Source organism: Guyanagaster necrorhizus, assembly GCF_019112545.1.
Source record: "Guyanagaster necrorhizus MCA 3950 unplaced genomic scaffold BT62scaffold_13, whole genome shotgun sequence".
In the NCBI taxonomy this organism is placed as follows: Eukaryota; Fungi; Basidiomycota; class Agaricomycetes; order Agaricales; family Physalacriaceae; genus Guyanagaster; species Guyanagaster necrorhizus.
In genome coordinates, this window is record NW_025064892.1 from 184,400 (window position 1) to 211,052 (window position 26,653).

The 26,653-nt window shown below is 48.8% G+C and overlaps 15 protein-coding genes across 15 annotated transcripts; 9 read left to right on the plus strand and 6 right to left on the minus strand.

Annotated features, from left to right (window-relative positions):
• Nucleotides 1–26: 26 nt before the first annotated feature.
• Nucleotides 27–1,489, plus strand: BT62DRAFT_1076325 (uroporphyrinogen decarboxylase). Its single transcript, XM_043179206.1, has 4 exons — nucleotides 27–131; nucleotides 182–241; nucleotides 296–798; nucleotides 851–1,489. Exons 1-4 carry the CDS (start codon nucleotides 74–76, stop codon nucleotides 1,319–1,321), a joined length of 1,092 nt encoding a protein of 363 aa, XP_043039408.1. The 5' UTR covers nucleotides 27–73; the 3' UTR covers nucleotides 1,322–1,489.
• On the minus strand, nucleotides 1,195–3,392 carry BT62DRAFT_1076326 (uncharacterized protein). Its single transcript, XM_043179207.1, has 9 exons — nucleotides 3,222–3,392; nucleotides 2,997–3,166; nucleotides 2,807–2,940; nucleotides 2,452–2,757; nucleotides 2,303–2,397; nucleotides 2,225–2,253; nucleotides 2,021–2,174; nucleotides 1,829–1,967; nucleotides 1,195–1,769 (listed from the first exon to the last, which is right to left on the minus strand). The coding sequence occupies exons 1-9, from the start codon at nucleotides 3,337–3,339 to the stop codon at nucleotides 1,538–1,540; spliced, it is 1,377 nt and encodes a 458-aa protein (XP_043039409.1). The 5' UTR covers nucleotides 3,340–3,392; the 3' UTR covers nucleotides 1,195–1,537.
• A 140-nt stretch (nucleotides 3,393–3,532) lies between these two features.
• BT62DRAFT_932255 (DUF1748-domain-containing protein) lies at nucleotides 3,533–4,272 on the plus strand. Its single transcript, XM_043186323.1, has 7 exons — nucleotides 3,533–3,563; nucleotides 3,612–3,681; nucleotides 3,735–3,772; nucleotides 3,827–3,853; nucleotides 3,916–3,953; nucleotides 4,009–4,085; nucleotides 4,144–4,272. Exons 1-6 carry the CDS (start codon nucleotides 3,548–3,550, stop codon nucleotides 4,036–4,038), a joined length of 219 nt encoding a protein of 72 aa, XP_043039410.1. The 5' UTR covers nucleotides 3,533–3,547; the 3' UTR covers nucleotides 4,039–4,085; nucleotides 4,144–4,272.
• BT62DRAFT_949812 (defender against cell death 1) lies at nucleotides 4,183–4,921 on the minus strand. Its single transcript, XM_043188118.1, has 3 exons — nucleotides 4,665–4,921; nucleotides 4,514–4,612; nucleotides 4,183–4,463 (listed from the first exon to the last, which is right to left on the minus strand). Exons 1-3 carry the CDS (start codon nucleotides 4,862–4,864, stop codon nucleotides 4,397–4,399), a joined length of 366 nt encoding a protein of 121 aa, XP_043039411.1. The 5' UTR covers nucleotides 4,865–4,921; the 3' UTR covers nucleotides 4,183–4,396.
• Nucleotides 4,922–4,956: 35 nt separating this feature from the next.
• BT62DRAFT_142445 (uncharacterized protein) lies at nucleotides 4,957–6,417 on the plus strand. The gene is made up of 3 exons (XM_043179832.1): nucleotides 4,957–5,271; nucleotides 5,326–5,450; nucleotides 5,500–6,417. The coding sequence occupies exons 1-3, from the start codon at nucleotides 5,049–5,051 to the stop codon at nucleotides 6,310–6,312; spliced, it is 1,161 nt and encodes a 386-aa protein (XP_043039412.1). The 5' UTR covers nucleotides 4,957–5,048; the 3' UTR covers nucleotides 6,313–6,417.
• BT62DRAFT_142446 (uncharacterized protein) lies at nucleotides 6,418–8,089 on the plus strand. The gene is made up of 4 exons (XM_043179833.1): nucleotides 6,418–6,572; nucleotides 6,629–7,451; nucleotides 7,504–7,764; nucleotides 7,835–8,089. The coding sequence occupies exons 1-4, from the start codon at nucleotides 6,523–6,525 to the stop codon at nucleotides 7,913–7,915; spliced, it is 1,215 nt and encodes a 404-aa protein (XP_043039413.1). The 5' UTR covers nucleotides 6,418–6,522; the 3' UTR covers nucleotides 7,916–8,089.
• BT62DRAFT_142395 (uncharacterized protein) lies at nucleotides 8,090–9,980 on the plus strand. Its single transcript, XM_043179831.1, has 4 exons — nucleotides 8,090–9,215; nucleotides 9,265–9,361; nucleotides 9,422–9,453; nucleotides 9,506–9,980. Exons 1-4 carry the CDS (start codon nucleotides 8,263–8,265, stop codon nucleotides 9,531–9,533), a joined length of 1,110 nt encoding a protein of 369 aa, XP_043039414.1. The 5' UTR covers nucleotides 8,090–8,262; the 3' UTR covers nucleotides 9,534–9,980.
• Nucleotide 9,981: 1 nt separating this feature from the next.
• Nucleotides 9,982–13,392, plus strand: BT62DRAFT_142295 (uncharacterized protein). Its single transcript, XM_043179830.1, has 10 exons — nucleotides 9,982–10,492; nucleotides 10,540–10,966; nucleotides 11,020–11,736; nucleotides 11,788–12,215; nucleotides 12,272–12,306; nucleotides 12,355–12,392; nucleotides 12,452–12,519; nucleotides 12,574–12,595; nucleotides 12,647–12,840; nucleotides 12,893–13,392. The coding sequence occupies exons 1-10, from the start codon at nucleotides 10,077–10,079 to the stop codon at nucleotides 13,263–13,265; spliced, it is 2,718 nt and encodes a 905-aa protein (XP_043039415.1). The 5' UTR covers nucleotides 9,982–10,076; the 3' UTR covers nucleotides 13,266–13,392.
• A 421-nt stretch (nucleotides 13,393–13,813) lies between these two features.
• On the plus strand, nucleotides 13,814–14,758 carry BT62DRAFT_932259 (ATP synthase d subunit; the record flags this gene model as incomplete). The annotated part of the gene is made up of 6 exons (XM_043186324.1): nucleotides 13,814–13,846; nucleotides 13,902–13,941; nucleotides 13,991–14,217; nucleotides 14,270–14,374; nucleotides 14,426–14,507; nucleotides 14,565–14,758. 6 exons carry the CDS (start codon nucleotides 13,817–13,819, stop codon nucleotides 14,600–14,602), a joined length of 522 nt encoding a protein of 173 aa, XP_043039416.1. The 3' UTR covers nucleotides 14,603–14,758.
• Nucleotides 14,469–16,080, minus strand: BT62DRAFT_932260 (alpha/beta-hydrolase). The gene is made up of 3 exons (XM_043186325.1): nucleotides 15,574–16,080; nucleotides 15,232–15,519; nucleotides 14,469–15,179 (listed from the first exon to the last, which is right to left on the minus strand). Exons 1-3 carry the CDS (start codon nucleotides 15,853–15,855, stop codon nucleotides 14,658–14,660), a joined length of 1,092 nt encoding a protein of 363 aa, XP_043039417.1. The 5' UTR covers nucleotides 15,856–16,080; the 3' UTR covers nucleotides 14,469–14,657.
• Nucleotides 15,771–18,452, plus strand: BT62DRAFT_949825 (uncharacterized protein). Its single transcript, XM_043188119.1, has 9 exons — nucleotides 15,771–16,363; nucleotides 16,411–16,452; nucleotides 16,505–16,540; nucleotides 16,596–16,702; nucleotides 16,750–17,015; nucleotides 17,067–17,660; nucleotides 17,710–17,876; nucleotides 17,932–18,053; nucleotides 18,104–18,452. The coding sequence occupies exons 1-9, from the start codon at nucleotides 16,200–16,202 to the stop codon at nucleotides 18,139–18,141; spliced, it is 1,536 nt and encodes a 511-aa protein (XP_043039418.1). The 5' UTR covers nucleotides 15,771–16,199; the 3' UTR covers nucleotides 18,142–18,452.
• Nucleotides 18,453–19,835: 1,383 nt separating this feature from the next.
• On the minus strand, nucleotides 19,836–22,155 carry BT62DRAFT_142690 (uncharacterized protein). The gene is made up of 7 exons (XM_043179835.1): nucleotides 21,659–22,155; nucleotides 21,497–21,606; nucleotides 21,274–21,446; nucleotides 21,079–21,221; nucleotides 20,718–21,023; nucleotides 20,384–20,666; nucleotides 19,836–20,335 (listed from the first exon to the last, which is right to left on the minus strand). Exons 1-7 carry the CDS (start codon nucleotides 21,763–21,765, stop codon nucleotides 20,003–20,005), a joined length of 1,455 nt encoding a protein of 484 aa, XP_043039419.1. The 5' UTR covers nucleotides 21,766–22,155; the 3' UTR covers nucleotides 19,836–20,002.
• Nucleotides 21,948–22,703, plus strand: BT62DRAFT_142663 (ribosomal protein L14). The gene is made up of 3 exons (XM_043179834.1): nucleotides 21,948–22,155; nucleotides 22,205–22,570; nucleotides 22,623–22,703. Exons 1-3 carry the CDS (start codon nucleotides 22,129–22,131, stop codon nucleotides 22,629–22,631), a joined length of 402 nt encoding a protein of 133 aa, XP_043039420.1. The 5' UTR covers nucleotides 21,948–22,128; the 3' UTR covers nucleotides 22,632–22,703.
• A 72-nt stretch (nucleotides 22,704–22,775) lies between these two features.
• BT62DRAFT_1006104 (uncharacterized protein) lies at nucleotides 22,776–24,907 on the minus strand (the record flags this gene model as incomplete). The annotated part of the gene is made up of 9 exons (XM_043177212.1): nucleotides 22,776–23,287; nucleotides 23,340–23,405; nucleotides 23,460–23,507; nucleotides 23,560–23,829; nucleotides 23,875–23,998; nucleotides 24,054–24,099; nucleotides 24,155–24,260; nucleotides 24,319–24,616; nucleotides 24,698–24,907. 9 exons carry the CDS (start codon nucleotides 24,905–24,907, stop codon nucleotides 22,776–22,778), a joined length of 1,680 nt encoding a protein of 559 aa, XP_043039421.1.
• Nucleotides 24,908–25,076: 169 nt separating this feature from the next.
• BT62DRAFT_895290 (FAD/NAD(P)-binding domain-containing protein) lies at nucleotides 25,077–26,552 on the minus strand (the record flags this gene model as incomplete). Its single annotated transcript, XM_043183212.1, has 2 exons — nucleotides 25,077–26,339; nucleotides 26,388–26,552. 2 exons carry the CDS (start codon nucleotides 26,550–26,552, stop codon nucleotides 25,077–25,079), a joined length of 1,428 nt encoding a protein of 475 aa, XP_043039422.1.
• Nucleotides 26,553–26,653: the final 101 nt, after the last annotated feature.

Here is a 26,653-nt window from a genome sequence, read left to right on the forward strand (position 1 = left end):
CAAATCAGCTCTCACAAATTACCCAGGTGTCCCTTCTGCTCTTTCCACGTCACAGCTTTGCAGCAGTTCATCTATGGCGCCTCTACAGTTTCCTTCCTTGAAAAATGACCTTTTACTGCGTGCAGCTCGCGGTAGGATGCCTTGAAATCTTGCTCAACATCAGTCCTAACCCATTTTCAAGGCGAACAAACCGAACGAGCCCCAGTATGGATTATGCGACAAGCAGGGCGCCACCTTCCAGGTTTATTTCATCCGTGAATCCGCTTGCCCAGACTGTGACACGGATCCTTGTTAGAATTTCTAAAAATTCGTGAATCGCATGGATTCTTCGAGATTTGCCAGACCCCCGAGCTCGCATGTCAAGTAACCCTCCAGCCCATTCGCCACTATACTCCTCTCTTGGATGCTGCGATTATATTCAGTGATATCCTTGTCGTGCCTCAAGCGATGGGTATGGAAGTGCTCATGCAACCAGGCCCTCACTTCACGCATCCATTGTCTGTCCCGCAGGACGTCGAAAAGCTGAACAAGGTGGTGGATGTGAACAAGATGCTCAAGTATGTATTCGATGCCATCACGTTAACGAGGAAGGAACTCGATGGCGAGGTGCCTCTCATTGGATTCTGCGGCGGTCCATGGACGTTGTTCGCGTACATGATTGAAGGAGGAGGATCGAAATCATATACGAAAGCAAAGTCGTGGCTCTTCAGGTACCCAGAGGAATCGAAGGCACTGCTACAAAGGATCGCTGACGTTTGCGTTGACTTCCTTGTTGGTCAAGTCCACGCCGGAGCCCAGGTGCGACTCCACATTTGAATCCTTTCGTGTCAGCTACTGAACATTATTTCAGCTTGTGCAAGTGTTCGACACCAATGTCGGAGAGCTATCACCTTACGACTTCCACACATTCGCATTCCCTGTCCTCCAGCATATTTCCAAGAATGTTCGCCAACGATTAAATGCCGATGGTTATGGGAACACCCCGTTGACTCTCTTTGCTAAAAGCGCAAATCATGCCATCGCTCATACGGCCGAGCACGGAGGCTACGATGTTATAGGACTTGACTGGTGCATCGACCCCGCAGAAGCAAGACGCCTAACAGGAGGCAAGGTTGCTTTGCAGGGTAATATGGACCCCGATTTGTTGTACGGCGGTAAAGACGCCATCGAGGCGTACGTGAAGCGGATGTGTGAAGCTTTCGGAGGTCCCAAAGGGTGGATTGCGAACCTTGGACATGGCATTACACCTGGTGTTGATCCCAAGGACGTTCAATGGTTCTTTGAGTGCGTCCACAAGTACTCTGCAGGCAAAACGTCGTGATGGCAAATCTTTAAATGTATTCGTTTACGCTCCAGCTCTAATTTGCGTGTATAACAGGTCTAGTCCCTGCATCCATTCCAAAATCGAAGTTTAGTATATATACAATTATGCAGGTATGTAAAAGGACCAGAAGCAGCCCAGATGGATGTATCATATGTATGAAATAACATGTCATAAATGTCGTAAAAATGCAGACAAGTGCATGGAAACCCTTTATCATTGGGATTTCTTCGATTGAGGTGACGACAGTAGTATTGAATCACCACTGAGGGTAGACTCGTCGGGGGGTAAGGATGCATTCGATGAGAGCACGGGTGTAGTGTCGGATGAAGATGAGGCGTCATCATCCTCACTTGACGCACGGCATACACTGGTTGGACTCGATCGACCAGATCTAGCTGTCGTCTCTGCCAATTCCTTCCGTAGGGCTTCAAGCTCCCGCTCGAATCTATAGAATATGGAAGGTCATCAGTGCATGGACAGACTGCAAGGGCAACAGGACCTTACTTCCGCCCGAAAACCTCAATGTAAAATCCGCCACCATTCCATACGCTGACTGAAAAAATGAGGATAAGGTATATGCCACTCCAGAACGAGCTATCGTAAAGGAGAAATACGGCGGGTACTTCTGTCAGAACGGTGTAGACTAGTAGATCATCAATATGCAATTTACAAAGGTATCACATGAAAGTGACCTACCGAGCTGCCCACCCATAAACACCGCTTCGCGGTATCCTTGGGGAATTGAAGATAAGGCACGACCAATAACACCGCGTTTCTCGTTCAACAGGAAGGAGAACGACGTTGTTCGCTGGCCGGATTCAATCTTGTCTCTGCGATCTACCAAAACAAACTTGTATCCGTTATTAGGATGCTATCCAAGAAGGTTTGGGAGCCATTTACCTTCCAGTATAAAAGTTGCCAGATGACATCTGCACTGAACGTGAGCAGCGACAATGGAGCATGGACGATGTCACGCACAAAGTCCACCACTGAACAGAATGGCCTTCATCCGATCAAGATGCGGCAATTCAGCAAGAGCTGGGAAACGTTCTTCCGCGTTGGGGTAATAATGTCTACATCATTTCGTTGGTGGGTAGGATCAAGCATATTGCTAAAATGAGACACACCGTATAACGGTAAATGTAAAAGGAGCATAGATGTGGATGAAGAGTGATGTTACCTTGTCCTGGTCATGGAACACGAGACTATTTCTCCATGTAACGACGGCACTTCCGAGTGTACCTTGAGAGATACAATAGCATGCCACAAAAAGGGCAGGATTCGAGGGAAAGAACCATATAAAGATGAGGTTAAGAATGGTGGCGTAATAGCAAAAGTCGAAAAGGAAGTAGTGCCACGCGCGTTTCTTGTACGTGTAGGCGCGCCAGGGTAGAAGATAACAGCATTGGAGGGTGTACGCAATGTGCACCCATCTATGAATAAGATAAGATAGGGATACGTGTACGCCACAAAACCACGCACTGGGGAGCAAGACCAAACATAAGGGCCGAAAATAGCAGCGACATGACACCGAAGAAGAATGATACTTTTTCACGAGTCCGAACGACTTTTGCCGACTGCCATGAGTTCGACAACGATGCCATGCGGGTTGATATCTGGGGTCCTGTGTCAAGCTCCACACGTACTGGCAACGGAAAATAGGGTGGCGCACCTTGAGCTTGAAGTTCTTGAACTCGCGTTCAAAATTCTCTGCCAACATGTCGCCCGAAATGTCGCGCATTTTAAATGTCACTTCCGCCTTGAGCTTGAGCCTATCGCCGTGTTTCTGTAGCTTGCGTTGAAGGAGATCGACATGGGAGTCGAAATACGTTTCCATGGTGTCTGATGCCGTGCAATCGAGTAAGTACTCATATTGAGCAATCAAGAAAAGATGCACCTAAAAGCGTAAACGCGCTTGACCAGTCCGACATCTCGTCGCGTACCACTTGAAGACGTTCCAAAGAGTTGGTAAGATACTTTTTACCCAATGGCGGTGAAGGCGGCCTTGAAGACATGACGACAGAGTATAATGGCTGGCTTTGGCCAGGACACAATGCGTTGCCACAGGGGTCACCAAAATAAAGGCCATTGGCAACTACAGACAAATATGATATGACTCGGATGCCGGTCCGAAGTTCCAGTAAGGGTTTGAACAACGTGGTCGCTGGCTTGTCTATCGCCCTTTCCCCAGTAAAGCAGATATTACTCCGTGAAGTATCAAAAATGCTAGGAAAATTGGGTATGAAGAATCTGTACAGACAATCTCATTCAGCTAATGTATACCCAGTTCACCTTGGGATCGACGCCATCATCATCAGTGCCTTTTTAGCAGGAGTGAAACGCACAACAGGCCTGACGTATGTTTGCTCCTCATTCAACTCATATTTCTCATAGAATTGAACCTTTCAAGGCCTGCTTTAGGACAAGTTCCCAACAAAGACATACGACGTATGCTGCATGCCAATTTATGCACTACTTATTACATGCTGAACCCTTTCACAGAGCTGTTGCGTTCATATCTTGAAATGGGTGCGTAATGAGCCACCGGGCCACTACCTATACCGTTTCGCTGACACATCGATGTGGTGTAGGCGAGTACACCTTCGATTTTGCGGTTGTCATGTTTGGAGTACGAGTGTTATTTTTGTTTCTTTCGTGAGCAAGAGACTCATGGCATACCTTAGCGATCTTCGTCCTTTGAGAGGACACGCTGATATCATTCGGCCTCATACATGTTCGCATCTTGTTACTGTTGTACCTTGTACGTCTTTCACTACACGCGACGAAGCTCAATCCCAACTGACTTGTTCCCATCTCAGTTACTCGCAGTTGTATGTCTCTTGTAACACACGGCATCAGACTATATTTATATTATCTATACTCTGTCCTCTCATCAAAGGGAGTATAAGAATTGGGGTGCACCCTCACTCGCATGCCAGTATCCTTATAGCATCGGCATAGGTTCAATCGGGCTACGGAAGTGCTCACGACCCAAGAAGGTCCAGACGGCCGATCTGAATCATAGTTGATTTGCATTCAGACATGAAGCTTATCCATTTTATGCGCGCAACTTCATCCCAGGAAGTTGAAAACAAAGAAATGCAACACTATAGAACCCAAGGCAAAATCCGCGAATGCCCTGAGAGTAACCATGAACAGCGAGTGGCAGCACGAAAGGTAGTAGCGCACCGTTCGGGAGATACGTTTTTGAATTCGTCTTTATTCTCAGGGTTGACTTGGGAGCGCAGCGAAGCAGCCAGCACAAATTGTCCCACAGTGCTTGAGAACCTGTCGCTGTAGATGAGAAAGCACGATACAATGGAATGCAAATGACACAAACCCAGCTAGAAATGCATTGAAAGGAAAGTTGGTGACGAGGACGCAGTATATGAACTGCGCAATGCCAGTGAGCATCAGGAAGAAGAGGAAGGCATCGATGAAGCGGAGTCTGTCAGAGGTCTGCTCGTTGTATGATTTCCAAAGTGAAAGAACGACATTTGAAGAAGCCTTGGGAGGCGCAGGACTGGCTTTGGGGACCATGATGGTATTGACTAGAAATGCGCGACGTGGAATTAGCAAGTCGAGATGTGATCAAGAGGTCATTGCCAAACATGCGCATCTCGGAACGGAAAGGTTACCAAAAAAATTCGGTTCACTGCCGTTCAGTGCCTTCACGGTGACCTCGTCGTTGTTTCTTTTCCTTTAGGGCAGCCGCTCGTCCACTATGAGCACATTACGGCTGTGTGTTAACGCGTTAAGGTCATCTTGTAGTCGCCCCAGAAGATTACAATACGCCTGCCTCACCGCACGGAATGCCCACACGCGCGTTCCACTTAGGTATCCTATCGAGGCCGGCTTAGGAGAGTTCCTACCTCCAGTGGCGCTCAAGGTCGTTGCTGTCGACTATCAGGATGGGCTATTGAGGCAGTTGAATGAGGAGACTCGAGGTGAGTATTACATTCGTGTGAGTGATGATCATTCAGCTAACTGGCAGTGTACAGGCTCACAATATGAGGGAATGTCCGTGGTGACTACCCTAACGACGTCTCTTGAGGACCCATTTGACATACTGATATCCAATCTCGCGAGTCTGGCTGTTAACAATCACTTCTTCCTTGACCATCTTGTACGTTCATTCTTTAATTCATCCTGATTTAAATTCACTGTATGTATAGAAGCCTCCACCGACAAAGGGTTTGACACATCAGGATGAGATGTCTTCAACCTTGCGTACAAATATAAAAGAACAGTATGGCAGCATAGCCCAGCTGAAATCCACTTTTTCTGCGGCAACACTGGGGATGTTTTCCTCGGGGTATGTCTGGCTCGTCACGGACAGCGCAGGAAGAATGGCAATTATCCCTACGTTTGGCGCGGGTACACTTCTGGTCCGGTCTCGCCAATACAAAGCTCCTATGGACGATCTCAAAGATCTGGACTTGAGGCGCGACGGACTCGTATCAGGCGAACCATTCTATGACGAGTATGTGAAGGAAGTGGACGAAGAATGGGACAGATTGAAGAAGGAGGTCGAATTGACCGAAGAAGGAGCAGAACCTTCACAAGAGGAGCTAGAAGAAATGTACAAGCCCACGCCAAGCGAGCAGCCTGAGGTGTTCACTCCGGTTTCGACATTCAAGCCTCCATACAAGAAGCCTTGGCAACCTGGTGAACGTGGATATCATACCAGTGCCAGGACATTAGCCATCACGGATCCCTCCACTCGGCAATCCGCCAACTCAGAGGGTTTCTCAGATCGGTTCGACCCCGGAAAAGATGATGTTAATAATCTCGGAGACGTGCTGTACCCGCTTTTCTGTGTATCGGTTCACGAACATGCTTGGATGAGCGCCGGGTATGGCGTGTGGGGAAAAGAGGAATGGATGAAAGAGTTCTGGTCGGTCTTGGACTGGGCCAAAATTAGCAACACGTACGCTAGTGTTGCGAGTGGCATAGGTGACAAATCCGCTAAAAGGCCATTGCCCTAATATCTCAATACAGCATCATTTGTTCTGTAGACGGAGGACATATTCTACTCACTTATTAAGTCCTAGATTTTCGGACCGAGATCCGATTGTTTGGTTTCATGTTTGAGGTACGATCACGTGTCCGACTTCAACTTCAACTGTTACCCTTGACTTCAACGTCAACAAACGCGATGGAGGACGCTGGCCGCTACGGAACGGTTTCGCTACTCAATGCATCAAATGGCAGCCCTATCACAGCTTTCGGAATTGAAACCTCCCCGGTAACTTTCGGTTCTGATCCCAACTGCACCGTCCGACTATTCTACCCATCGATCAGCGCGTCTCATGCCCACATTACCTTTCATGACCTCAAGGCTTTCCTCGTTGTCTCAGGACCCACTGGAATTGAGGTGGATGGCTGCAAAGTATACCCACCGAGCACGATACCTTTGCCGAACCACACAGAATTTAAACTCGCGGGGAAGCGATTCATGTTTTCATACCCACCAAAGGAAATGAGGAGGGTGCTGATAGAGAGCCCACTCAAGCCAAGAGCAATTAGGATGTCGATGGTGGCAAGGGCAGTGATAGATTCGCCGGAGCCGCCGAAAGGTCTCGTCAAGGATTTGGGCGGAGGAGAGTGCGTGCTGCTTGAGGACATCCCTCGACCCTCGTCGCCTTCCAAAGGGCCACCAAGCTTGCACAAAAGAGTCTTGATGAAGAACGCGAAGCAGGCCGAAGATGAAATGGAGGAACTCGAGGTCGCGGGTAGGCTGGTTGCTGCCAGTGACAGCGAGAGCGAAATAAGTGTCTGCGAAGGCGGTGATCAATCAGAAAGCGACGAGGAGGTGGTGGCACAGAGTGAGCCTATGGGGAACGTACCGTCCTCCGAAGCAGAACCGATGGAAGGGGAGATGAGCGAAGAAGACGAGCCCATCATGTCTACTACACCTAAATTCCCTCCGACTGCCCGTTTCTCTTTTGCCTCACGTCCGTCGCTTGGGGGTGGTCCACCTCAGAGGCGGCAGCTCCCCACACAATCGCTAAACTTCGCTACCCCAGTTGCAGTTCCTGTCACACCACAGACCAGCACGATCAAGAGAGAGCCGGCCTGGACGACTCCCAAGCGCAAGGTTGTTTTGACTGCAGAGGAGAAGAAGGTGTGTATATCATCTCACTACTTTGTTCTATAATTGATATTCTGCGGCATAGGCAATCTCAGAACGTCGTCGCTCTGCCCTTTTAGCGCCTGATCTTTTCTTCGCTGGACGCGTTCCTGGTTTGTCACCCCCCAAAAACGCGTCTAGGAATAACCCCTTTGCCTCTCCTACTAAAAACCGCCATCCGTCTACTCTATCCGGAGTGATGGAAGAAGTGGAGGAGGATTCTAGGGTACTTCTTGAAAAGATGCGGCATGCTGTCGAAGACATGAAGATGCGTAAGGCAGCGAAGGCAGAAGTAGAAGAAAGAAAGGTAGATTTGCGCTATCTCAGGGATCGAACCGTCGAGGCGATTGACGCTGACGCGGATGATTTAACGACAGCAAAGACGCCGGTGCGAGCCGTGTCTCCCGCCAAATTATCGACGATACCACTCGTCGCTTCGCCTCCCAAATCGGTGTTAGTAACCCCTAGTGTGGCTTCTCCTGCCAAAAGTCTCTGGCCGAGAGCAACTTCACCGACCAAGGTGGTCGTGACTCCGCGGGTCTATCCTGAGCTTTCCTCGCTTGTTCCTTCATCACCGATAAAGGCCATTCCCAGGTCACCGTCGAAGACCACAGTCAGAGTTGGTTCTCCCATTAAGGACACCTTCAACACCCCAATCCGAGCCGCGTATCCGCTAAAGAGGACTTTGTCCACTCCTCTTGCTCTAAAGACTCTCAAATGTGCTCCCATCATCGAAGCGAAGTCGCCGTTGAAGATCACTTGGCCCTTCAATCGAAGCACTGAGGATCAAGAACAGGAACAGCCTATGGAGGATGTAGAGTCTATTGACGTTCCCGCTGTCTTCCCTGTGAAGGAACCTATGACCGTCGATGCCAGATATGATGAGCCGATGGAAGAGGAGCCAACGACCGACAGGGATGTTGTTTCGGATGTCTGCGAGGTCCACGACGAGCAGCTGGAGTTAACGGACGAATGTACGAAAGCACCAAGTCCACCACCGCCATCGGACGCAGAGACAGAACAGGAACGGGAACGAGAACGGGAACAGGAACAGGAACTAGACGAGCCTGCACCCAAGAGAATCACGCGCGGCAAAAAGGCGCGTACCGCTAGCCCCGAGGCTGACGCTGACATTGAAAAGGTTGCACCGCCCAAGAAGACTATTAGGGGGAGGAGAACGGCTACCCCGACAGTTGAAGCAAAGCCGACACGTTCGCGTACCCGAACAAGGACAAATACGGAGCCGGACGACGAGAAAGAGAAGGTGAAACCTACTCGAACGCGTACCAGGACGAAAACGGAGGAATCAGAAGACGAGGTTCCTAAGAAGACGAGAGGCCAAGCAAAAAAAGCGGCTGCTGAGGTAGAGGCGTCTCATGACGAAGAGGAAGAGGAAGTTGAGCATACCGAGATTGCTCCAAAGAAAGGTCGGGGACGCCCCAAGAAGATTGTTGAAGAGGCTACAGAAGATGAAGGGGCTGTTGTACCGCTGAAACGATCGACGAGGGGACGTAAGATGACACCGGTAGTCGAGGATAAGCCGGCGACGAGGGGGAAGAAGCCGTCATCGATTGTTTCAAGTTCCACCTCTGATGTGGAGGTTGTCGGGGAGACGAAGTCTGCGCGAAAGGGGAGGAAGAAGGTGAATAGCCAGGAGAAGGAGAATCCACCGCTTGCTGGGGTTAAGGAGGAAGAGGAAGATGCTGTGCCGGGTAAGGGGGCGAGGACGTGTACTAGAACTAGGACCAGAACGCGTACGTGAGTAGGAATGGATAATGGCTGCATATGCTCCTTATTTTTCTGCTAGAACTGTACTTATTGTGATACTGATTTATTCTATTTGCCGGGTTGCCGAGGGATCAATACGAGTAAATAACACGTACGGGCCGCAAGAACTGATAATGGTATCAGCTATGCTCTTTGGTTGTATATCAATGCTGATATTGTCTTGCTGTTTTCCGCAGGTCAACGTCCAGGGCTTGCACTTCTTTAGGCCATACAGGTAAGTAATCATGTGTTGATGTCTTTTTTCTAGATCAACCATACACCTACTGTTGGTTGAGTGTTTTCAGATAAGGGTCCTATGGTTACTTGGATCATCAATGCAACCTTTTCGGAGGACATATTGACCCTGGCAAGCTGCTCCGTTGCTCGGACCACCTGCTACACCTTGCACTTTCTTCAGGCTCCTGGGTGTATTGGGAAAAATGAAACAGGATAGAGGGTAATTGCATGACAATAGTCGGTGCCAGCCGCAGTTCGCGTGCTGCAGCTCCACTGGCTAAACAAGAAGATCGTCATAGTTCGATCTGATCTGGAACAGGGATGACGACTTGACTACCGCTTTAGTGCATATTCCCCAAGCAACCGCACCTTCCATAACAACGGCGATTTCTACAACTAGCTGGCATTAGAGGTGTACTGTACGGTCACATAGCAAGGCAAGGAAAGTATTGCAGTAGAAAAATGGTGCAGTGTTTGCCTGGAACTTTATTTAACGTCAAATGGGGGGGAGGGGGGGTGGGAAGGAAAATTTGAAAATGTAGACAAGGGGTGAGTGGAAAGAAATTTAACGATGAAGGCACTTGTTTAGCCCACGCCATCACGGTTTGAGAGGCCATGTCCAATCGCTTCTCTTCCCAGGACGATCTTACTGCTGCCTCGCCTCCATACAAGCCTCAGGCGAGCACCTCCAATCTCGAGTCGACCCTCTTCGTCTCCAACGACGTCTACTCGTACCCACCAAGTCCTGCTTATCGCTCCCAGGTAAATATGGCAGAGGACATCGAATCCGCCCCAAGACATCCGAAGGAAAAGCCCTCGGTGCATTACCCAGAGCATGTCCAGGCTCCAACGACCATGTACAAGCAGAGCGATGTGCCCCGTCCTATATCGCTTGCGCCAACCCTCACCGACGACGATTATGACGACGATAATTATGATTGGAGTGGAGAGGAGGATCTTGTTGATGAGGAAGCCAGGTTGGAGGAGCAGATGGGTCTCAGGCGGAAAGATAAGCGCTGGACGTTTAAGCGGTGAGTCTGCCTCTGGGGGATTTGACGATTTCATTCAATTTCGACAGTGTCTTTACTCTTCTCTTTTCGTCTCTCATTGGATCCACCTTCCTGGCTGGTGTCATTGTCACCCCCGGCATTCTCATTCACTACTTCTGGTATCAGAACAATCCTTCTCAACACCGTCTCTACATAAAACAAAACGTACAAGCATGGCTCTTCTGGGCTGCTGCAAATCTCGTCATTTCATGGTATCTCGCGCTCGCTGTCGATATCATTCCGACCATCTTTCGCTTCATGGTCATCGCAGCGTGGGGTCACGTCTCCGAGCGCATAAAATCCCGGATAGAGCTCTACTGCTCCGTCAAGAACACTTTCAAGCCTGTACTCTATGTCGCCAGTGGCTGGGCCAGCTGGGTTATCATCTTTGACCACATCTTCAATCTCTACGACACAGCGGATGCTACACAAAGTCGTGCTCATTACACCGAAAGGGTGTGTGCTCGTTTGTATAGTAGCTTTACTAGTACTGAATGGGTTTACTCTAGCTTTACCAAGTTGTCGAATTCCTCTTCTTCTTTGGTGTAGTTTTATGCGCACAGAAGATGTTGTCGCATGCCATCGCATTTGCCTTCCATCGCACCGCTTTTAAGGATCGTGTCGATGCCATAACAGAAGCTCTTCCAGTCATAGAGAAGCTTCGGGAATATAAACCCAAACCACCGTCCCGCACTGGTTTCCGAACTGGCTTCCGTACACCATTGTTTGGTCAACTTGGTGAAAAAGACCGTTTCAGCTGGGGAGGACCACTCAATGATGACGGAGTCGATGGCGATACCGAAGGAGATGGTGATCGCACCGTCGTCGGGACAACCAGCAGGAAAGGAACTATGATGAGTAGCAAGGGCAAGCAACGAAAGCATTCTTCCTGGTTCAGCAGGTCCCGGAATAACACGGATGTAGTGAATCGGGTTCAATCTCCATCCCTCGAAAGGGTCCATGAGATGGGTGCTATAGGTTCTCCCGCGGACTCACGTCCTATGACGCCTTCCGGTCTACATCGGTATCCTCCTGTGACAGGTACTCCAAGCCCGCGACACAGCACTGATGGAGCAGATATGAACGCTGGAGAAACCATTGCGCAGGCCGCCAAGGCACTGAAGAACGCAGTCTTGCATGATGCGCGGAATATCAAGGGTGATGATTCCACGTCAAGTGGAGGTCTTCTATCTACCGGTGGAGTCGGCAGCGTGGATGAGGCCAAGGTAAGTAGACGTCATTGACATTGTTGATATGCTCCAATCTTCCGCCTACAGCATCTTGCACGGAGTATTTATACGCGGTTTAGGCCGCATCATGTCTCGAGGACGTACTTGTTGCCCGAGGATTTCTATCCTGCGTTTTCCACGCGCGAACAAGCGGAGAAGGCGTTCCGGCTATTCGACAAGGATAACAACGGAGATATCTCAAGAGGAGAGATCAAGTCGACCTTGGTGAAGGTTTACAAGGAGCGACGGTTCCTTGCCCGATCTATGCGGGATGTCGGCGCTGCACTGAAAACCCTCGATCATATCCTATTGTTTTTCGCCATGGTGGTCCTGTTTTTCATAAGTTTGAGTGTCTTTGGCGTCAACGTTGGTGACAGTCTGACCAGTGTGTATACGCTTGGTATTGCCGCAAGCTTCATCTTCAAGACTTCGGCAAGCAATGCATTCGATGCGATCATGTTCCTTTTCGTTACTCAGTATGTGAATTTACTCGTGTTGCTTCGTTGTTAGCTATTAACGGCTCATCCATCAGTCCCTATGACACCGGAGACCGCTGTTTCATTGATGGTCAGTATGAACGTCGATGACTATTATTCATTCTAATGAGATTGACAGATGAAATTTTGGTTGTTAAGAAGATAAATCTTTTTGCTGTATGTATAACCTTAACAATCGATTTGCTATCAATATCAAGCTCACGTACTGTTCTTAGACTGTGTTTACCCGCGTTGATGGTACAGAAACATATTACTTCAACAGTCAGCTCTTCTCGAAATTCATGTAAGCCTCTTTGCCTCACATTTGCGCTTTGAATTTACATACCTACCGCCGCAGCACGAATGTACGACGGAGCGATGCACGTGAACTTCATACTATGACCTGCCCATAACTCACAGCCTTAATCTAGAAAATGTTTGAGAATCTTACGATGCAAGTGGCTTGGCGTACGCCTCTAGAGGCGCTTGATGAGCTAGAAGAATGCTTGAATGCATGGTTATCGACAGAAGAGCACCGATGGTATGACCCGAGTACTTCAATCGTCTTGCAAAACATCGAGTACCAGCGGTATCTGGAAATCACTATTGGTATCGGTCACAACGGGTAAGTTTCAAGGGCCAATATCAAGACCCATATTATTGAGCTTTCTTCACAGTACATGGCAAGACTGGGGTCTCCGATGTGCACGTAAAACGGCTTTCCACGCCGCTGTCCAGTACTATTGCCGGCAGCTTGGTATCGTAGGATACGAGGCGCCACTGCCTATCGTATATGGCGACCCCAACACCCAAACGTACAACCCACCACCTTCGCCTGGGGTTGACAGCCATTATGATGGTGCAGATATCGGTACATCGACAGACAAGCTTCCTGAGACGGTGCACGTCCAAAGCTCATCACCGGTGCCGAAACGGATGAATCCGACTCTTGGGTTTATACCACCTGTGGCGACGAGAACGGGTGTGAATATCCGCCAGAGGAAGAGTAAGAGCCGGAAGGCTAATATGAGGGGTATGGGAGATGGCTAATGATTTTTCTATGGTGGTGAAATGTGGTCTTGCTTTTATATCTGATGGACTTTGCACTGCTGAACTCCTGATTGATTCTCCCGAGGAGTAGCCAGACTTTCTTTGGTGAACTGGATTCATATAGGCTTGCTTTCATTATTGTCACTTGTTCCTTTTGAAACTCCTCGATTTTTGTAGATTACACCTTTCAAGTTCATACGTCGCATCTTTTAACCTGCATAGCATCGGACGGCTTGGACCATACTTTTCGAAATTTATCTTACAAATGTATACATACATACGAAGTGATTACTACACCGTTTAAGGTTGTCCAGTGAAACATATCTTACAATCAGGTCGTGCGAAAGGAATAGCATAGAGTTCAAAACTTAACGGAGCGGAACAGACGTTCATGAAAATCCGAACTACGATTATGTAATCTGTCATTCGGCAACTTTCGGGCAAAGGAGGAGTTGGCCATCCTTCATAGAACTCCCTCTACTTGATTCCTTAAAAGTGAGTGTGGTCACCTTGTTGTCCTGATTTTCCTAATATCACCAACTATCTAGGCCATGGCCTCGAAAGCAGCCACTGCAGCCGTGGTAGGTCGTGAAAAAAATACGACGAGCCATACGGCGCTGACCATGCTCTCCCCAGGACTTTGCCCGTGTCTACACATCTTTAGGTCTCGGAAAGGGTTCGTCGCTCGCGCGTTCACAGTCAGAATCAGTTTAACAATGCGACAGAGACCATTGCTTCTCTCCAAGCTTTCCGGAAAAGACACAGCGAAGCACAACGCATCAACACCCAATACGCATCCCAGCCCACCACGGTCGATATTGCCTACTACCGCTCTGTGTTGAAGAACCAGGCTGTTGTTGATGAAGCCGAGAAGATCCTGAAGTCGTTCAACCCCGTAACGTACGATGTTGGCACGCACATCAATGCTATTGAGTCATTCGAAGCCAAGGCGGTGGGTGACACTTCTGCAGGAGCGGCTTAACAGGGATTGACTATGGCTTTAGGTTGAAAAGGCCCAGGAAACTGAGGCCAAGATTGACGCTGAGCTGAAGGAATTACAGGCTACGCTTGCTAACATCGAGGAGGCACGTCCATTCGACCAGCTCACTGTAAGTGCTACCTGCAGTTGTATCTTCTCACAAGTGCTATATATTCAACAGGTCAGCGACGTTGGAGAAGCCCACCCTCGTTTGCAAGAAGTTGTGGAGACTATGGTCAAGAAGGGCAAATGGACGGTGCCAGGTACGGATGCTCAATACCCTACTGCTTTCCATGCGTACTGAAGGCATTCATTTCCAGGATACAAGGAGAAGTTCGGTGATCTCAACCTCATGTAACGTACAGTAAATTGTCGCATGGGTGTGATACCGCTATCAAATTGAATTTCACCATTTAGCTTCCAATTGTTTTAAGCAACCACTTGTGCACAACATCCCGAGCAATTTGCTTCCTGTTTCTCTCCATGAACATCATATGTCCGTTACCATATATACCCACACCAGGGAGATTGATATGCTCAACAGCGACGCCCGCTTGCAAGAGGTATTGAGCAGTGCAGTTATCATACAGAGTGTGATAGCCGGACTCAGACGTGACCATGAGGGTGGGTATGCCGATGAGGTTCACCAATTGCCTCGCTGGAGAGGCCTGGTGATAACAGAAAACGTTTACAGATGTATCGTGATAGACCAGATCTCGTACTAGTTCGTCCGAAGAATTGATTGGTGGCAAGTACTGGAGGGGTGTTTCGGTGACACCATAAGGTCGGGCAGCAGTTAAAGGTGGAAACACGGCGTTCATGAAGGGAGGACCGATTGGTTCCAATGCAATCAGGGCCTTGACAAGAGATGGACGAGCGTCGGCCAGTATCCAGCCAAAAGAGCCAGCTTGGGAGTGCACCATGATGATTGCAGGCTAGTGCATTGTCAGCTTCGATCCGGAAGACTATGATCCATGAAGAGCATACTCCAATCTGATCCAAAAGCGCAGTCCCTGCGACCTTAATCTTCTCAGAGGATTCGAGTTCTGATACGAGACTCGGAACTGTGGCCGCATAGAAATTATCAAAAATGGGGTCTCCAACGCTGCCGGTGCCAGGCCACTGTGTATGAAGGGCCGCTTGCGGCCAGATATTATAGCGTTCTGTTGCCGTGAAACGACTCTCGATATAGGTGGTATCAAGTATGGACTGGGGGCCGTCTATGCTCTGTTGCCAGGCGGAGCGTCCTCTAGCAGGCGCATCTACGAGGTATAGCTATGACTTGGTAAGTAGCCTTGACTTTAACGGAGCTTTCTGAAGCGTACTCACTTGATAACCTTCTCCCAGAAAGTAATCCGCCCAACTAGGTTCACCATCGATAGTTTCGAGCAGGTTGGTTCCCGTCATATCACGACCATGAATGAAGACAAGTGGGAAGGGCTGTGTGACTCTGGCTGGGACAAGGTGCTCGACGTACATGGCTCCGTGCGCAACTGTCGACCCATTCTGTGTATCGTAGGATTGGCCGACGTAAAAGTAGGAGCGATAGTGCAAAACCCCCAGGCCCTTGACGCAGAGGCCGAGGAAAAGGACGGTGAATATGGATAGCATAGAACCACCTTACGTCCCTTCGTCCCTTAGCGCCCTCCTTCCTCGAAAGCAGCTGACCAGAGGCAGTTTATCCGGTTCCTTGCGCGAGACGCGCCAGATCGGTCCGAATGTTCATGTCTGCTACATCGAACGGCGACGAGTTCTGTGGCAACGCAAGTCAGTGACAGTCGTCATTGGCGGGATGGTCGTTTGCAGTCTGGAAACTGGCTGGATGGTGGTGGTAGTAAGACGAGAAAGAACGGGGACCTTTTCATTTCATCATTTACTTGACATGTAAATACCGCCATTCCGTTCTCCTATCATTCTTCCTCACTTACCACCATCTCCCTCTGCCATATCCAACGATGGCCTCGACCTCCTGCCATTTCTTTCGCGACCCTCAAGCCGTCCTGGAAGATATACACTACCAGTTTCAGCTCCAGCCCAGTGCTCTAATAAGTCTCGCTAAGACTTTCCTCGAGGAATTCAGACTTGGTCTCTCAAATTATGGGCAACCGATGGCGATGATGTGCGTCGTGTCAATCCATTGCATTCTATACCTGACTGATGTATCAGTCCTACCTTTGTCACCGGCGTCCCAGATGGAACAGAAACAGGGTAAGCGTCGTCCTTGCTCGCCCCGTCATTTATCTGAAAACAAACTCGGCAGGACCTTTCTCGCTCTTGACCTTGGAGGGACAAATTTGTCGGTATTTTTATTTATGCTGGTGATGTGTTGCGATAGCTGAAGGCTGGAACAGACGCGTCTGTGAAGTCGTTTTGAACGGCGACAAGACATTTTCGCTCAGACAGCAGAAATACAAGGTATCAGACACCCTGAAAACTGGAGAAGCTTCGGTGTTATTTGGTCCGTTATCTGCCAACCGAATCGAGTCATCTCTCATCCATCACCAGACTATCTTGCTGATTCCGTCGACGCCTTTCTGACCAGCCATTCCGACGACACTGTCTCATCATCCGCGGATTCCCCAGATGTACTTCCACTTGGATTGACCTTCTCCTTCCCCGTTGAGCAAACCGCGCTGAATTCTGGGAAGATTCTTACCTGGACCAAAGGCTTTTCGGCCAAACACGCCATCGGCAAAGATGTCGTGCAGCTCTTGCAAAACGCATTTGACCGAAAGCATATGCACGTCAAATGTGTCGCGCTAGTAAATGACGTGAGTTTTCACTATTATAATACGTCGTACGTTTAATTGAATACTCTAAAGACTGTTGGTGCTCTTCTCTCACGTTCATATACTTCCGGTGGCTGCATGCTTGGAAGTATTTTTGGAACGGGAACCAATGGTGCATATGTTGAGAAGGTCAGCAGTCTCACCAAGCTAGGTAACTCTCCTGCGGTTGCCAAAGGCGGCGTAATGGTCGTGAACACGGAATGGGGCGCTTTCAACAATTCGCGGAGCCGCCTTCCTTCCACTCCCTATGACAATATTCTCGATCGACAATCGATTAATCCCAGCTTCCAAGCCTTTGAAAAGTTCATTTCGGGCATGTATCTTGGAGAAATCACGCGTAACGTCCTTTTATCATTGATCGACGCGGCGCCGAAACCCATCTTGTTTGGTGGCAAGTCGACGGCGTCGCTGAACAAACAATGGGGAATCGACACGAGCGTAATGAGCGATGTGGAGACCGCTTTTGAAAACTCAAAGCACACGACCGAGAACCCGATCCCCAAATTCTCCGACTTTCAGGATTCCGAATTGGACGAAAAGACAAAGGCCAAGCTTCAGGCAATACGCTCTGTCATCATTAATCGATTGGGCTACGAAGAGACAGATGTTTGCCTTCGAGATGCAGCGGTACGGCCTCTACTTAGTACTTGAAGTCATGTTTAAAGTGTTGTGTTAGATTGTGAAATGGGTTTGCACACTAGTCGCTCGACGTGCGGCTCTACTGAGTGGCGTCGCCGTTGCTGCTGTCCTTTTACAAACCGAGCGAGCGACATTTGCTGATGCCCAAACAAACGGGGTTTATACTGACTCAGACGAACGCTTCAAAGTTGGTGTGGATGGAAGGTGCGTTAGCTGTCTTTCCACCAGTCTGTCAGTTTTCTTCAGGATATATTCTTAGTTTGGTTGAATTTTATCCTCATTTCGAGGGGATCATGCGCGAGTCGATTCGATTCATTGTTGGGGTTGATGTAGAAAAACGAGTGGAAATTGGCATGGCTAAGGATGGCAGTGGCGTTGGTGGTGCGTACCTTTTCTTCCCGTGTAGACCTTACCTCATGTTTTCCCGTTAGCCGCTCTGTGCGCTCTACAGGCTATTAAGCAGCAATAAATTTAACTACCGTACTTGTCGGAATGTTGTACACAATATGTACCCTTGTTAAGAGATGTACATGTAAGTCCATTATTGTACTATAACCTTTTGGATCTTCTAGATGGATCATTCTGTTTGAGGGAGCTCAACTACACCAATGCTTGAAAGGCAGACTGTCTACTTTGAACCCAGCAATGTCTAGTTTTGATGGGGCTACAGATGTTCGGGATTTGATAAAAGCAACACTATTTTCTATTTCAAGGCGCCAAGGCGAGTTCTTAGCACACAAATCTAGCACTTGTGGTGTACATCCCGCTGCTAAGTCTAAGGTCTGTCAGAATTATCTTAAATTACAGGCCTCCATGCTTTCTGTCCTTTGCGCTACCGAATTTCTAACCCTGCATTGTCATCTATCGCAGGGCCTACTATTAAATCCAACTTTCCTGACTCAGCCGTCATTCGAGTTGACGGGGTGTGGTAGGCCTTCTCAACGAACGGCGGTGGCTTGAACATCCCTGTGGCCATCTTCAGCGATTCTAATACGTGGAATGTTAGAAGAGAAGATGCACTGCCTACCATGGGGTATGGAGCAGTGGTCGAGACGTGCGGGCTTCAGACGTGACTCAACTAGTCAGTTCACATTTGAATAAATTTACAACATGCATTAAAATGACCTGACATATGGTTGTATGCATTGTGTAGCTGTGCTACATCAGACGGTGTTACTGGGCCATATACATCGCAGGCTGATGCTAGCTTATGCATGCAAGGTAGCATATATTTTTCGCCACACAAGCCAGGATATGCTGACTCTATTCTCTAGTGAAGGTGTTATAGATGCTGGATACACAGATGTAGATGGATGCTTGTACGTTGTCTACAAAGTCGACACGGTCATGGCTGTTCTCGACCGCGGACAGTACGATGGAACGTCCTCGTCCATTCAGCCGAAGGCATCTATGACTTTTTTTCTCATCGAATTGATCTGCGGGAAGGCTGTACATCTTATCCTACAGCTCGAACGTACCGGGCCCATACACCAAGTCCTCGAGACAACAATCATACTCCATCTCATTTTATCATTACACGGCACGGCACCCCGTAAGTGAACGGGCATTAGACGGATGCTGACACTGGTGAGAATGGGAGCTTCGGGCAGAGTGGGAGGGGTATTTGGATGACATCACTAAGAGGGTAGTCAAAGATTGCGTTAGATATAAGAACGAGAGGGGGATCCGCCTTGGTGTCTCACTGTAATAATTTCAGTCGTGCAAAGCGGCCTGGACGATCGCGGAAAGCCGGTGTGTAGCGGAGCCGAGCCTTCTTTTTGGAGGCAGCGTTCTTCCGATCCTCGTCAATGTCGGCGCAGGTCATGGTAGAATATGAAAGTAGAGCTAGCAGCTTTACCGCTTCTTGGATTTTTGAGGGCGGAAGGAGGATTACAAGGTCCAGCTTCTCATAGAACATGATTGGGGCGCCAAAGCTAAATTGTACTGCGTCCTGACCCCGGATGACGTGGGGAATAGGAGCGCGGACGAATAACATAGATGGCTGGAACCTTCGGTATGTGAAATCGTTTGGTCGTCTATGGTGAATGCTAGAGGGAGGAAGGTTACTCACTCACCTTGTAAGAATCTCGTAAAAGCAAGTATTGGCCGATCCAAGTTCTAAGCCATCGTCGGTAAACCAGAACGACAATCCCAGTGAAAATAATGGCTTGTAGTAATCAGTAATCAGTAATTTTCGCCCTCATCAGTAACGAGCCCAAATAATTCCGTAAGGGGAGTCGGCAGCACAATGCAGATGAGCGATATAAGAGCACAGGTATCAAATAACGAACGAAGATAATAAATAAGAAATGAACGAATAGAACTATATACTATGACCGTTGATGGAATGGTTCCACTGCCTGTTCATAATTGGGAGGCAGTACACCCTCGGTCGTCAACGCAGGCCCAAAGTCCTGCTCCCTGCCTTCAACGAACATACGTGTGGACCGAAGCACCTCAGCGGGAAGATGTTGAATAGACTGATTTGCAGAGGCCAGGGGAACAGTAGGCTGATCTCTCCTTGGACGTGGCTCTGATTGTGACGTCGATGGCGTAGAATGGGACGATGTTGGAAGCTGTGAGTCATCGCCGACGGAAGATACGAGCATGAGTGGAGCCGCCATTGGGTTGCGATGTCCAGCTCTGTAAAATGAAGAGGGATCCTATAGGCCTGTCAGTAACATGAATAGAGCGGATGGAGAAAGACGCACAGAAGACCACGGATTCGTCAGAGACGTGGAATTTTTTCGCGCGCTGGACATAGCAAGACCTTCTGGGTTGGGACCTGTAGCAGACATGCTTGGACGGCTTATGAATGGCTCCACCACGGCCGGATGGATACCAAGAGGACTAGACAAATCCAGCGACACTTGATGGTTCCTTTCGCTATCATCGGCATTCTTTCCCCGTCGCCAGAAGAAGATGATCAAGGCAACAGCGGCTAGGCCGACAACCGCGCCAACAACTACACCCACGATGGCTCCGCTGCTTAAACTGAACGGACAATAAATTGTTGAATATCACGCCAGAAGAAGGATCTCTCACCCTGATGTACCAGAAGACGTATCCTTCGTATTATCTGTGACCACCGCGTAGTCTATGGAGAGGTTTTGTGCCATGTCATTAGGTTTGTTCATGAGGGTCACTGTATGCTGTCCAGGCCCGAGATCTGAAGTTTCGTACAGCATGACACCAGTGAACAAATCCGACCTGGTGCCGTTGAAAGTTCCGACGGTACCGTTGTCCACCTTCACGAGAAAGGGTGATGCACTGGGTCCGATGGAGCCATATATCTGTACTTCTTCTCCATTAAATGTCAGTGTGACCGAAGCATTTGCTTGAGTGGTTTGACTAGGTAAGGCTTAAGTCTTGGTAATCTGTAGAACGCTTAGAAGGAGGGACTCACTGGCCACTCTGATTTTCGAATCCAAGCAGATTGGTCTGTGTAGACCAGGCATCGGATGGTTCATAAGAGAAACTCGGATCACCATCTTGGTATGTTGTTGTGGGAGGGGCGAAGTCTTCTCCAATGGAGACGGTCCATATGACCTGTAAAGAGGGAGATGAGTCGCGAGGCGTACCGAAGTAGGGAAGCATTCACATAGTCGACATCGAGGTAATTGGAGTCATTGGAAGTTTCCGTGTTGGTAAGAATCGGAGTATGGGGACCATCTTGAAGCGAAGAGGCTTCGAACAATGACTGGTTGTAAATACTATTCGGAGAGTGACCGTCAAACAGATTTATAACACCGTCCAGTGTTGCGGAATAAAATCCTGTCAGTGTTTATTCATATATGAGCATATCCATTAGGGAAAGCACCAACCATGGTTTGATCGCTTCGCCCCATAGATTGCTACCCCCGTTCCATTAAAATTGAACGTGGCCGTCGCGCCATTTTGTTGGCAAACGGTAAATGTGCCATTATTCGAATAGCTGCTCAGATAGAGGTCAGTATGGCGATATAACAACATGGAATTTGACTTACTTTGATGCCTCCGGGTCTGCAGTCTTATTCCCGGGTAGCCACGCCGAAGAAGGCTCATAGGAAATCATGGGGTTAACATCGTCAACAGTGTACTTGACATTAGGCATCAGGGGAATTGTGAGGATGGGAGGAGGAGGGTAAGGATAAGAAAACCTCTGAGTAATAGGTGCTAAGTTTCCATCGATTTGAAACGACAGTGATTCGTTTCAGCATTTGTTCGCAACAATCCCGCTCCAAAAGCAATCTGGTGCCTGCGCCATGCTAAACAGCAGAAGTTGGCCATTTTTAGAACAAAGAGTTCCTCAAGATAGCCTCTGATTCATGAAAGAGTGCACTACTAGTCTAATCGTTCTTTTTGGGAGGGAAACAAGTGATTGCAGAACAAGATCAGTCCAAGTTTCACGTTTTATTGCAGGCACGTGCAGGGGATGGCCTAAAATTCAAATTTCGAGTTCTTTCAAGTTGACGCGATGATTGGCCTTAAGAGCACTCTCAATGTTCGTCTTTTCTTTGTCTACTATCATTCTACTAACAAATGAATACTAGGTGATAGACAACTCGGGAGCTCTCATTGTTGAATGCATCAATGTCCTGAAAAACAAAGTCAACAACGGATGGGGGTCCGTCGGTGACGAGATCGTATGCGTCGTCCAGAGTGCCAGGCCAATCACTGCAGCGGCGCAGGCCTCTTTGACTGCTATCAAGGTCCGAAGAGGAGATGTGCGGCGTGCTGTTATTGTACGCACAAGAAAACCAGTACGACGACCAGACGGCCGAATCGTTCGCTTCGACGACAATGCCGCAGTGCTGCTAAACAACAAGAAGGAAATGCTGGGGACACGTGTCGGTGGCATCGTGAGTGCGGATCTACGGATGAAGGGGTGGGGTAAAATCGTCAGTCTGGCACCCAGAGTACGTACGTCTTTGGCCTTCATATGTGCTGTTTTTCTCATTTTTTTCGCAGGTTGTGTAGCGTTCTTGTAATATGTCAGTTTATCTTTGGCAGCGGCGGACTGGATTGATCTCAGATTGCCGCTTCTCTGGGTGGTCCGGTTCGAAACAATGTTAATGGGACCCTAGCTCTATATTTTCATTCTCCTACAGGTCCTAGCAGTCGTCAGAATGGATACTTTCTCATTGGATCCTCTACTATTCCCTTCTCTTCCTGCTCTTGTGCGCATCTGTCCAAATACTCCAACAGAATATCACCATATATCGATCCTGCTTTGTATGCCCTCACGCTCTCAGGCCATCCCCTCACAGCGCTGGCCATCCTCCCAGGAACTGCAGGCTCTTTAGCCAAAGTCTCTACTGCGATGACATATGTCCGAATACCAAAGATTATTGCACCAGACAATGGCAGCCTTCGAAGAGTCTGCCGCTCTGTCCTTAATCTAAGAGTTTCGGGTGTTACCAGCGGAGGCTCGGTCTGCCTACCATGCCTGTGTTCAAATTCTGTCTCCGGTCCATTTAAAACCGAGGACCAAGCCAGTTCCTCTGGATCTACGAGGCCGTCTCCATTATATGTCGGCGGTACGATTTGGATGGAATAATTGTTACGAATGACAGGCTTGTCGACAGGAAGGCGACGGAAAAATCGTGTGAGACTGACATGTAGTTTTTCGCGATCTACTCCGTTGTCAGGCTGGCTTGGATCAGTGAAAAGAACAAGACCCCTTACACTGAGGAACGGTGACATGTATGTCTTCCATCGCTAGGCCTATCTTGTCTCGCAAGCGCCAATTCCCTATACGCCGGTATTGGCTATGCAATAGTATGGCAGTAGTGGGAATGTACAAACCTGCAACGCAAATGGCCCCTCCTTGGAAATAGTACCGATCGTCAGAGCCTGCTGAGGCGTTCCGTCAGGCTGCGCAGAAATCGTATTGGCGAAATCTGACCTTCTACCATGATAGCTAGATCATCTTGTACCAACGAAGCAGCGATTTTCATAGCATTTTCGGCTTCCTCCATTTCTACACTGCGAATAACCAGCGGGCTTTCCTTGCTGTCTAAGAGCAGGGGAGGCGGGAGGTCATAGTTTATGTCAACCGGAACAACGTAAATAGTTTTAATGGGACTCTGGGAGGATTCCGTCATCCGTGTAACATGGAAGGCCGTTGGGTATCTCTTATGCAGGTACTCGGCTAGTTCGTGAACGAGTTCGATCGCTGAGGAGCATGGTCAGAAACAGGCAAATATCAATAAGGGGAAACGCTTGCCTGCATCGTACCCAGATTTTACGCCAGGACTCGCAGGAAGGAGGCGCAGAACATCGCCGTCTTTCGTGTTCATTCGATGCTCCCTGATACGCTGGTACCTGGCGTATGTGTTATCGATCTACATGATGGGGAGGACCTTAGCTCCAGAACAACTGAATGAGTATTCTATGAACCTCGATCCAATCTTCCCAAGGCATGCTGCGTGTGCCCATTGTGACGCTTGTATAAGTATTTCGTAAGATTATTATAGTTAAAAGCAATGCCATGGACGTACTGATATTGACCCCATCTGAATGGCCTATATAGAATCGGTTTGATGTCAGGCAGATCAAGAGGACACGGCGGAACAGGTGGATATTGGAAGACTCTTGGTGTCCACTCTGCACAGAAAGTTAATGAAACGTTTCCCTTTGTGATCACAGATTCACAGCAACGCACCTCCAGGAACACGTTCTTCGTTGATATCCACGGCATTGGAGCTCGTTTTCGTAGAACCCACTACTGAAGAAGGCTTTCGTTTTTCGGATCTCAAAGCCAAAGACGTGACCACAGTGAGGAGAAGAATCACGATCCCGGACTTTGGAGTGAGGAACTCTGATAATTTGTCGCCTAGTAAGGAGAAATAACGGTCACCCATAACGACGGTATCCTTTATGAGCAGGCTGATTCCTCGAGGGTCAAAGAGTGTATATATGCCTTCCTGGAGTCCCGTAGGAGTTCCCGCCGAAATTCCGGACTAGTGGCCGTAGGCAAAGATCCGGGATATAGATGAGAAGATTGACGATGACATGGATCCGATAAGATCTATCCGCTATACCGATACCCTCTGATCCAGATCAGAATCAAACATTATGCAAGCTGAAAAAAGCCGAACACTGTTGAACAGTGACGGACCAATAGCAATCATAGTACCAATAATACAGAAATCGCACAAGACATGAATGTTAAGTGCGAAATAAGAATGAACTTGGATTCTCATGCGTTGGGCTTGCGTGAATGCCTTCCGTTTGTCTGCCCATTGTGGCATGGAGATTGCATGCCCCGGCCTTTGCAATGCTGGCCGCGGTTCTTTTTTCATTTTCTTAACCATAGTGAGAGCTTCCGGAAGTTAGCGATTGGGAATATGTAACAAGCTTTTTGTAGAAGCCAGCATCTTCAGCATTTGGGAAACCAGCAAAACTCACCTACGAGGTATTCTAAGTCGTCCGTCCTAAGAGCTCTCTCGCCTCTTGCCATCCCATCCTCGTCCTCTCTTTTCCAAGTGATTCGCCTCTACTAATCTCCTCTTGGTCTATCTTCTTCCAATCTTCATAACCCACCACACTTCCGGCTGCAGCATCAATCTCAGGGGGTGGATTTGTCGGATGGGGGTTTGGGTTCATCAAAGACACTCCTTCACTGGCATCCCCGTGGTCTAGATCACTCAAAATTGTATCAGCGACGGCATAAGCGTCCATCATGGTGGCTGCCAAGACGCCTTTGGCTCCCATCGATGCCCAACCAGACGCGTACATGTTCTTCAAAACGCTCCCACTAACCAGATCTTTGCCTCCGGGTAGGTCTGGGACGATAACGCGTCCAGCCTCGGTGCGCAGGTGCCCGAGAGACGAATCGTGGAAAGGAGATGAAGAATCATCCGCGTGGAAACCCAGGGAGGTAATTACAAGGTCTGTAGATAACCTGGATGTCTCCCCCGTTGGAATAGCACGACGCGGATTAGCTGGATCGATAGTGGTATGCGCCAGTGATAATTCAGCGGGCCCAAGTGGGTCTTCGGACGCTAAGCCGACTGGAGACCGGAAGAACTCGAGGGACCAGGTCTTCTTGGTCGATCCATACGGATTTTTGGAGCCCTTCTGCATAAGTTGTATGCTTCTGCTTTGCGCTCGAGAAACCTCCTTTCCCGTGGGGACCACAAGAAGCTCTGGAGGTATGGGTGCCATAGACGCGTCTCGGATATTCATCATCTCGCGGAGCTCCTTAGTAGTGAAGGCAGCATCAAAAGGCCCTCTGCGCGCGACAATAGATACGTGCTCGATGGTTGAACGTTCGAGGACCGACATGACGCTCTCGGGCACGTCATACGGTCGTAACATATCTGGAGGCGTGAGCAACATCCGTGCAACATCTAGTGACACGTTGCCGTTTCCTATGAGAGTCACATGCTTCAAACGTTCCAGGGGAGGTACAGCAGGTAAGGATGGATGTTGTGTGTACCAGTGTACGACGTTAAGAGCTGGGATGCAGTGCGAGGACGGTGGTAGAGCAGGGTGAAGAGTAGGGAGTGGGCATCCAGAGGCGAAGAGAAGGTGAGTGTAGTTAGCGTACAGTGACGACAACGGAAGCTGGACAGCATGTTGAATGACGTTCATTTGCTCTGACTGGTGCTGGATATTCACGTTTCCAAAGAAACGAAAACGTGGATCAGTGGCCGTGTGGTCGAACTTGTGAGTGCAATTCTATTGGACATGTAAATAATTGGTTCGGAAAGCAAGAAATATACAAACTTTGACTTCCGGATGATCTGGAGCTACGCCGTATCTGACCAATCCATGAGGTGCCCAAAGACGGTCGAATACATGGATTCTGTGCGCGTCCTGCGGCAGACGAGAGAGCAGCCTTGAGGCGACATAAAAGGCAGACGCGCCGCCCCCAACTATAGCAAGTTTCATGGTACAGCGTAAATTCACCTCAACATTTTCGGACAACACGACTCAGTAAAAAGTGATGATGATAGTGGGTGGGAGTATGAGTCATCAAGATCGGGGTTGAT

Coding starts and splice junctions, on each gene's coding strand:
- BT62DRAFT_142446 (XM_043179833.1), top strand. CDS start 6,523: ATGCATCAAATGGCAGCCCTATCACAGCTTTCGGAATTGAAACCTCCC. Junction 6,573..6,628: donor TCGGAATTGAAACCTCCCCG/GTAACTTTCGGT, acceptor CCCATCGATCAG/CGCGTCTCATGCCCACATTA. Junction 7,765..7,834: donor CAGAAGTAGAAGAAAGAAAG/GTAGATTTGCGC, acceptor ATTTAACGACAG/CAAAGACGCCGGTGCGAGCC.
- BT62DRAFT_932255 (XM_043186323.1), top strand. Junction 3,773..3,826: donor TCCCAACAAAGACATACGAC/GTATGCTGCATG, acceptor ACCCTTTCACAG/AGCTGTTGCGTTCATATCTT. Junction 3,854..3,915: donor GCGTTCATATCTTGAAATGG/GTGCGTAATGAG, acceptor GATGTGGTGTAG/GCGAGTACACCTTCGATTTT.
- BT62DRAFT_1076326 (XM_043179207.1), bottom strand. CDS start 3,339: ATGTCTTCAAGGCCGCCTTCACCGCCATTGGGTAAAAAGTATCTTACC. Junction 3,167..3,221: donor AAGCGCGTTTACGCTTTTAG/GTGCATCTTTTC, acceptor GCACGGCATCAG/ACACCATGGAAACGTATTTC. Junction 1,770..1,828: donor ATTGAGGTTTTCGGGCGGAA/GTAAGGTCCTGT, acceptor CATATTCTATAG/ATTCGAGCGGGAGCTTGAAG.
- BT62DRAFT_932260 (XM_043186325.1), bottom strand. CDS start 15,855: ATGCTATCCATATTCACCGTCCTTTTCCTCGGCCTCTGCGTCAAGGGC. Junction 15,520..15,573: donor TTCTGGGAGAAGGTTATCAA/GTGAGTACGCTT, acceptor ACCAAGTCATAG/CTATACCTCGTAGATGCGCC. Junction 15,180..15,231: donor CGCTTTTGGATCAGATTGGA/GTATGCTCTTCA, acceptor ACAATGCACTAG/CCTGCAATCATCATGGTGCA.
- BT62DRAFT_1076325 (XM_043179206.1), top strand. CDS start 74: ATGGCGCCTCTACAGTTTCCTTCCTTGAAAAATGACCTTTTACTGCGT. Junction 132..181: donor TTTACTGCGTGCAGCTCGCG/GTAGGATGCCTT, acceptor CCCATTTTCAAG/GCGAACAAACCGAACGAGCC. Junction 799..850: donor AAGTCCACGCCGGAGCCCAG/GTGCGACTCCAC, acceptor ACATTATTTCAG/CTTGTGCAAGTGTTCGACAC.
- BT62DRAFT_142445 (XM_043179832.1), top strand. CDS start 5,049: ATGAGCACATTACGGCTGTGTGTTAACGCGTTAAGGTCATCTTGTAGT. Junction 5,272..5,325: donor GTTGAATGAGGAGACTCGAG/GTGAGTATTACA, acceptor GGCAGTGTACAG/GCTCACAATATGAGGGAATG. Junction 5,451..5,499: donor ACTTCTTCCTTGACCATCTT/GTACGTTCATTC, acceptor CTGTATGTATAG/AAGCCTCCACCGACAAAGGG.
- BT62DRAFT_949825 (XM_043188119.1), top strand. CDS start 16,200: ATGGCCTCGACCTCCTGCCATTTCTTTCGCGACCCTCAAGCCGTCCTG. Junction 16,364..16,410: donor GGGCAACCGATGGCGATGAT/GTGCGTCGTGTC, acceptor CTGATGTATCAG/TCCTACCTTTGTCACCGGCG. Junction 17,661..17,709: donor TTTGCCTTCGAGATGCAGCG/GTACGGCCTCTA, acceptor GTGTTGTGTTAG/ATTGTGAAATGGGTTTGCAC.
- BT62DRAFT_142295 (XM_043179830.1), top strand. CDS start 10,077: ATGTCCAATCGCTTCTCTTCCCAGGACGATCTTACTGCTGCCTCGCCT. Junction 12,393..12,451: donor AGAAGATAAATCTTTTTGCT/GTATGTATAACC, acceptor TACTGTTCTTAG/ACTGTGTTTACCCGCGTTGA. Junction 12,841..12,892: donor ATTGGTATCGGTCACAACGG/GTAAGTTTCAAG, acceptor CTTTCTTCACAG/TACATGGCAAGACTGGGGTC.
- BT62DRAFT_949812 (XM_043188118.1), bottom strand. CDS start 4,864: ATGGTCCCCAAAGCCAGTCCTGCGCCTCCCAAGGCTTCTTCAAATGTC. Junction 4,613..4,664: donor TTCAATGCATTTCTAGCTGG/GTTTGTGTCATT, acceptor CTACAGCGACAG/GTTCTCAAGCACTGTGGGAC. Junction 4,464..4,513: donor AAAAACGTATCTCCCGAACG/GTGCGCTACTAC, acceptor GGTTACTCTCAG/GGCATTCGCGGATTTTGCCT.
- BT62DRAFT_142690 (XM_043179835.1), bottom strand. CDS start 21,765: ATGCCTAATGTCAAGTACACTGTTGACGATGTTAACCCCATGATTTCC. Junction 21,607..21,658: donor GCAGACCCGGAGGCATCAAA/GTAAGTCAAATT, acceptor CTATCTGAGCAG/CTATTCGAATAATGGCACAT. Junction 21,024..21,078: donor TTCGAAAATCAGAGTGGCCA/GTGAGTCCCTCC, acceptor AGCCTTACCTAG/TCAAACCACTCAAGCAAATG.
- BT62DRAFT_142663 (XM_043179834.1), top strand. CDS start 22,129: ATGATTGGCCTTAAGAGCACTCTCAAT. Junction 22,156..22,204: donor GCCTTAAGAGCACTCTCAAT/GTTCGTCTTTTC, acceptor AATGAATACTAG/GTGATAGACAACTCGGGAGC.
- BT62DRAFT_142395 (XM_043179831.1), top strand. CDS start 8,263: ATGGAGGATGTAGAGTCTATTGACGTTCCCGCTGTCTTCCCTGTGAAG. Junction 9,216..9,264: donor ACTAGGACCAGAACGCGTAC/GTGAGTAGGAAT, acceptor TTTTTCTGCTAG/AACTGTACTTATTGTGATAC. Junction 9,454..9,505: donor GGCTTGCACTTCTTTAGGCC/ATACAGGTAAGT, acceptor TCAACCATACAC/CTACTGTTGGTTGAGTGTTT.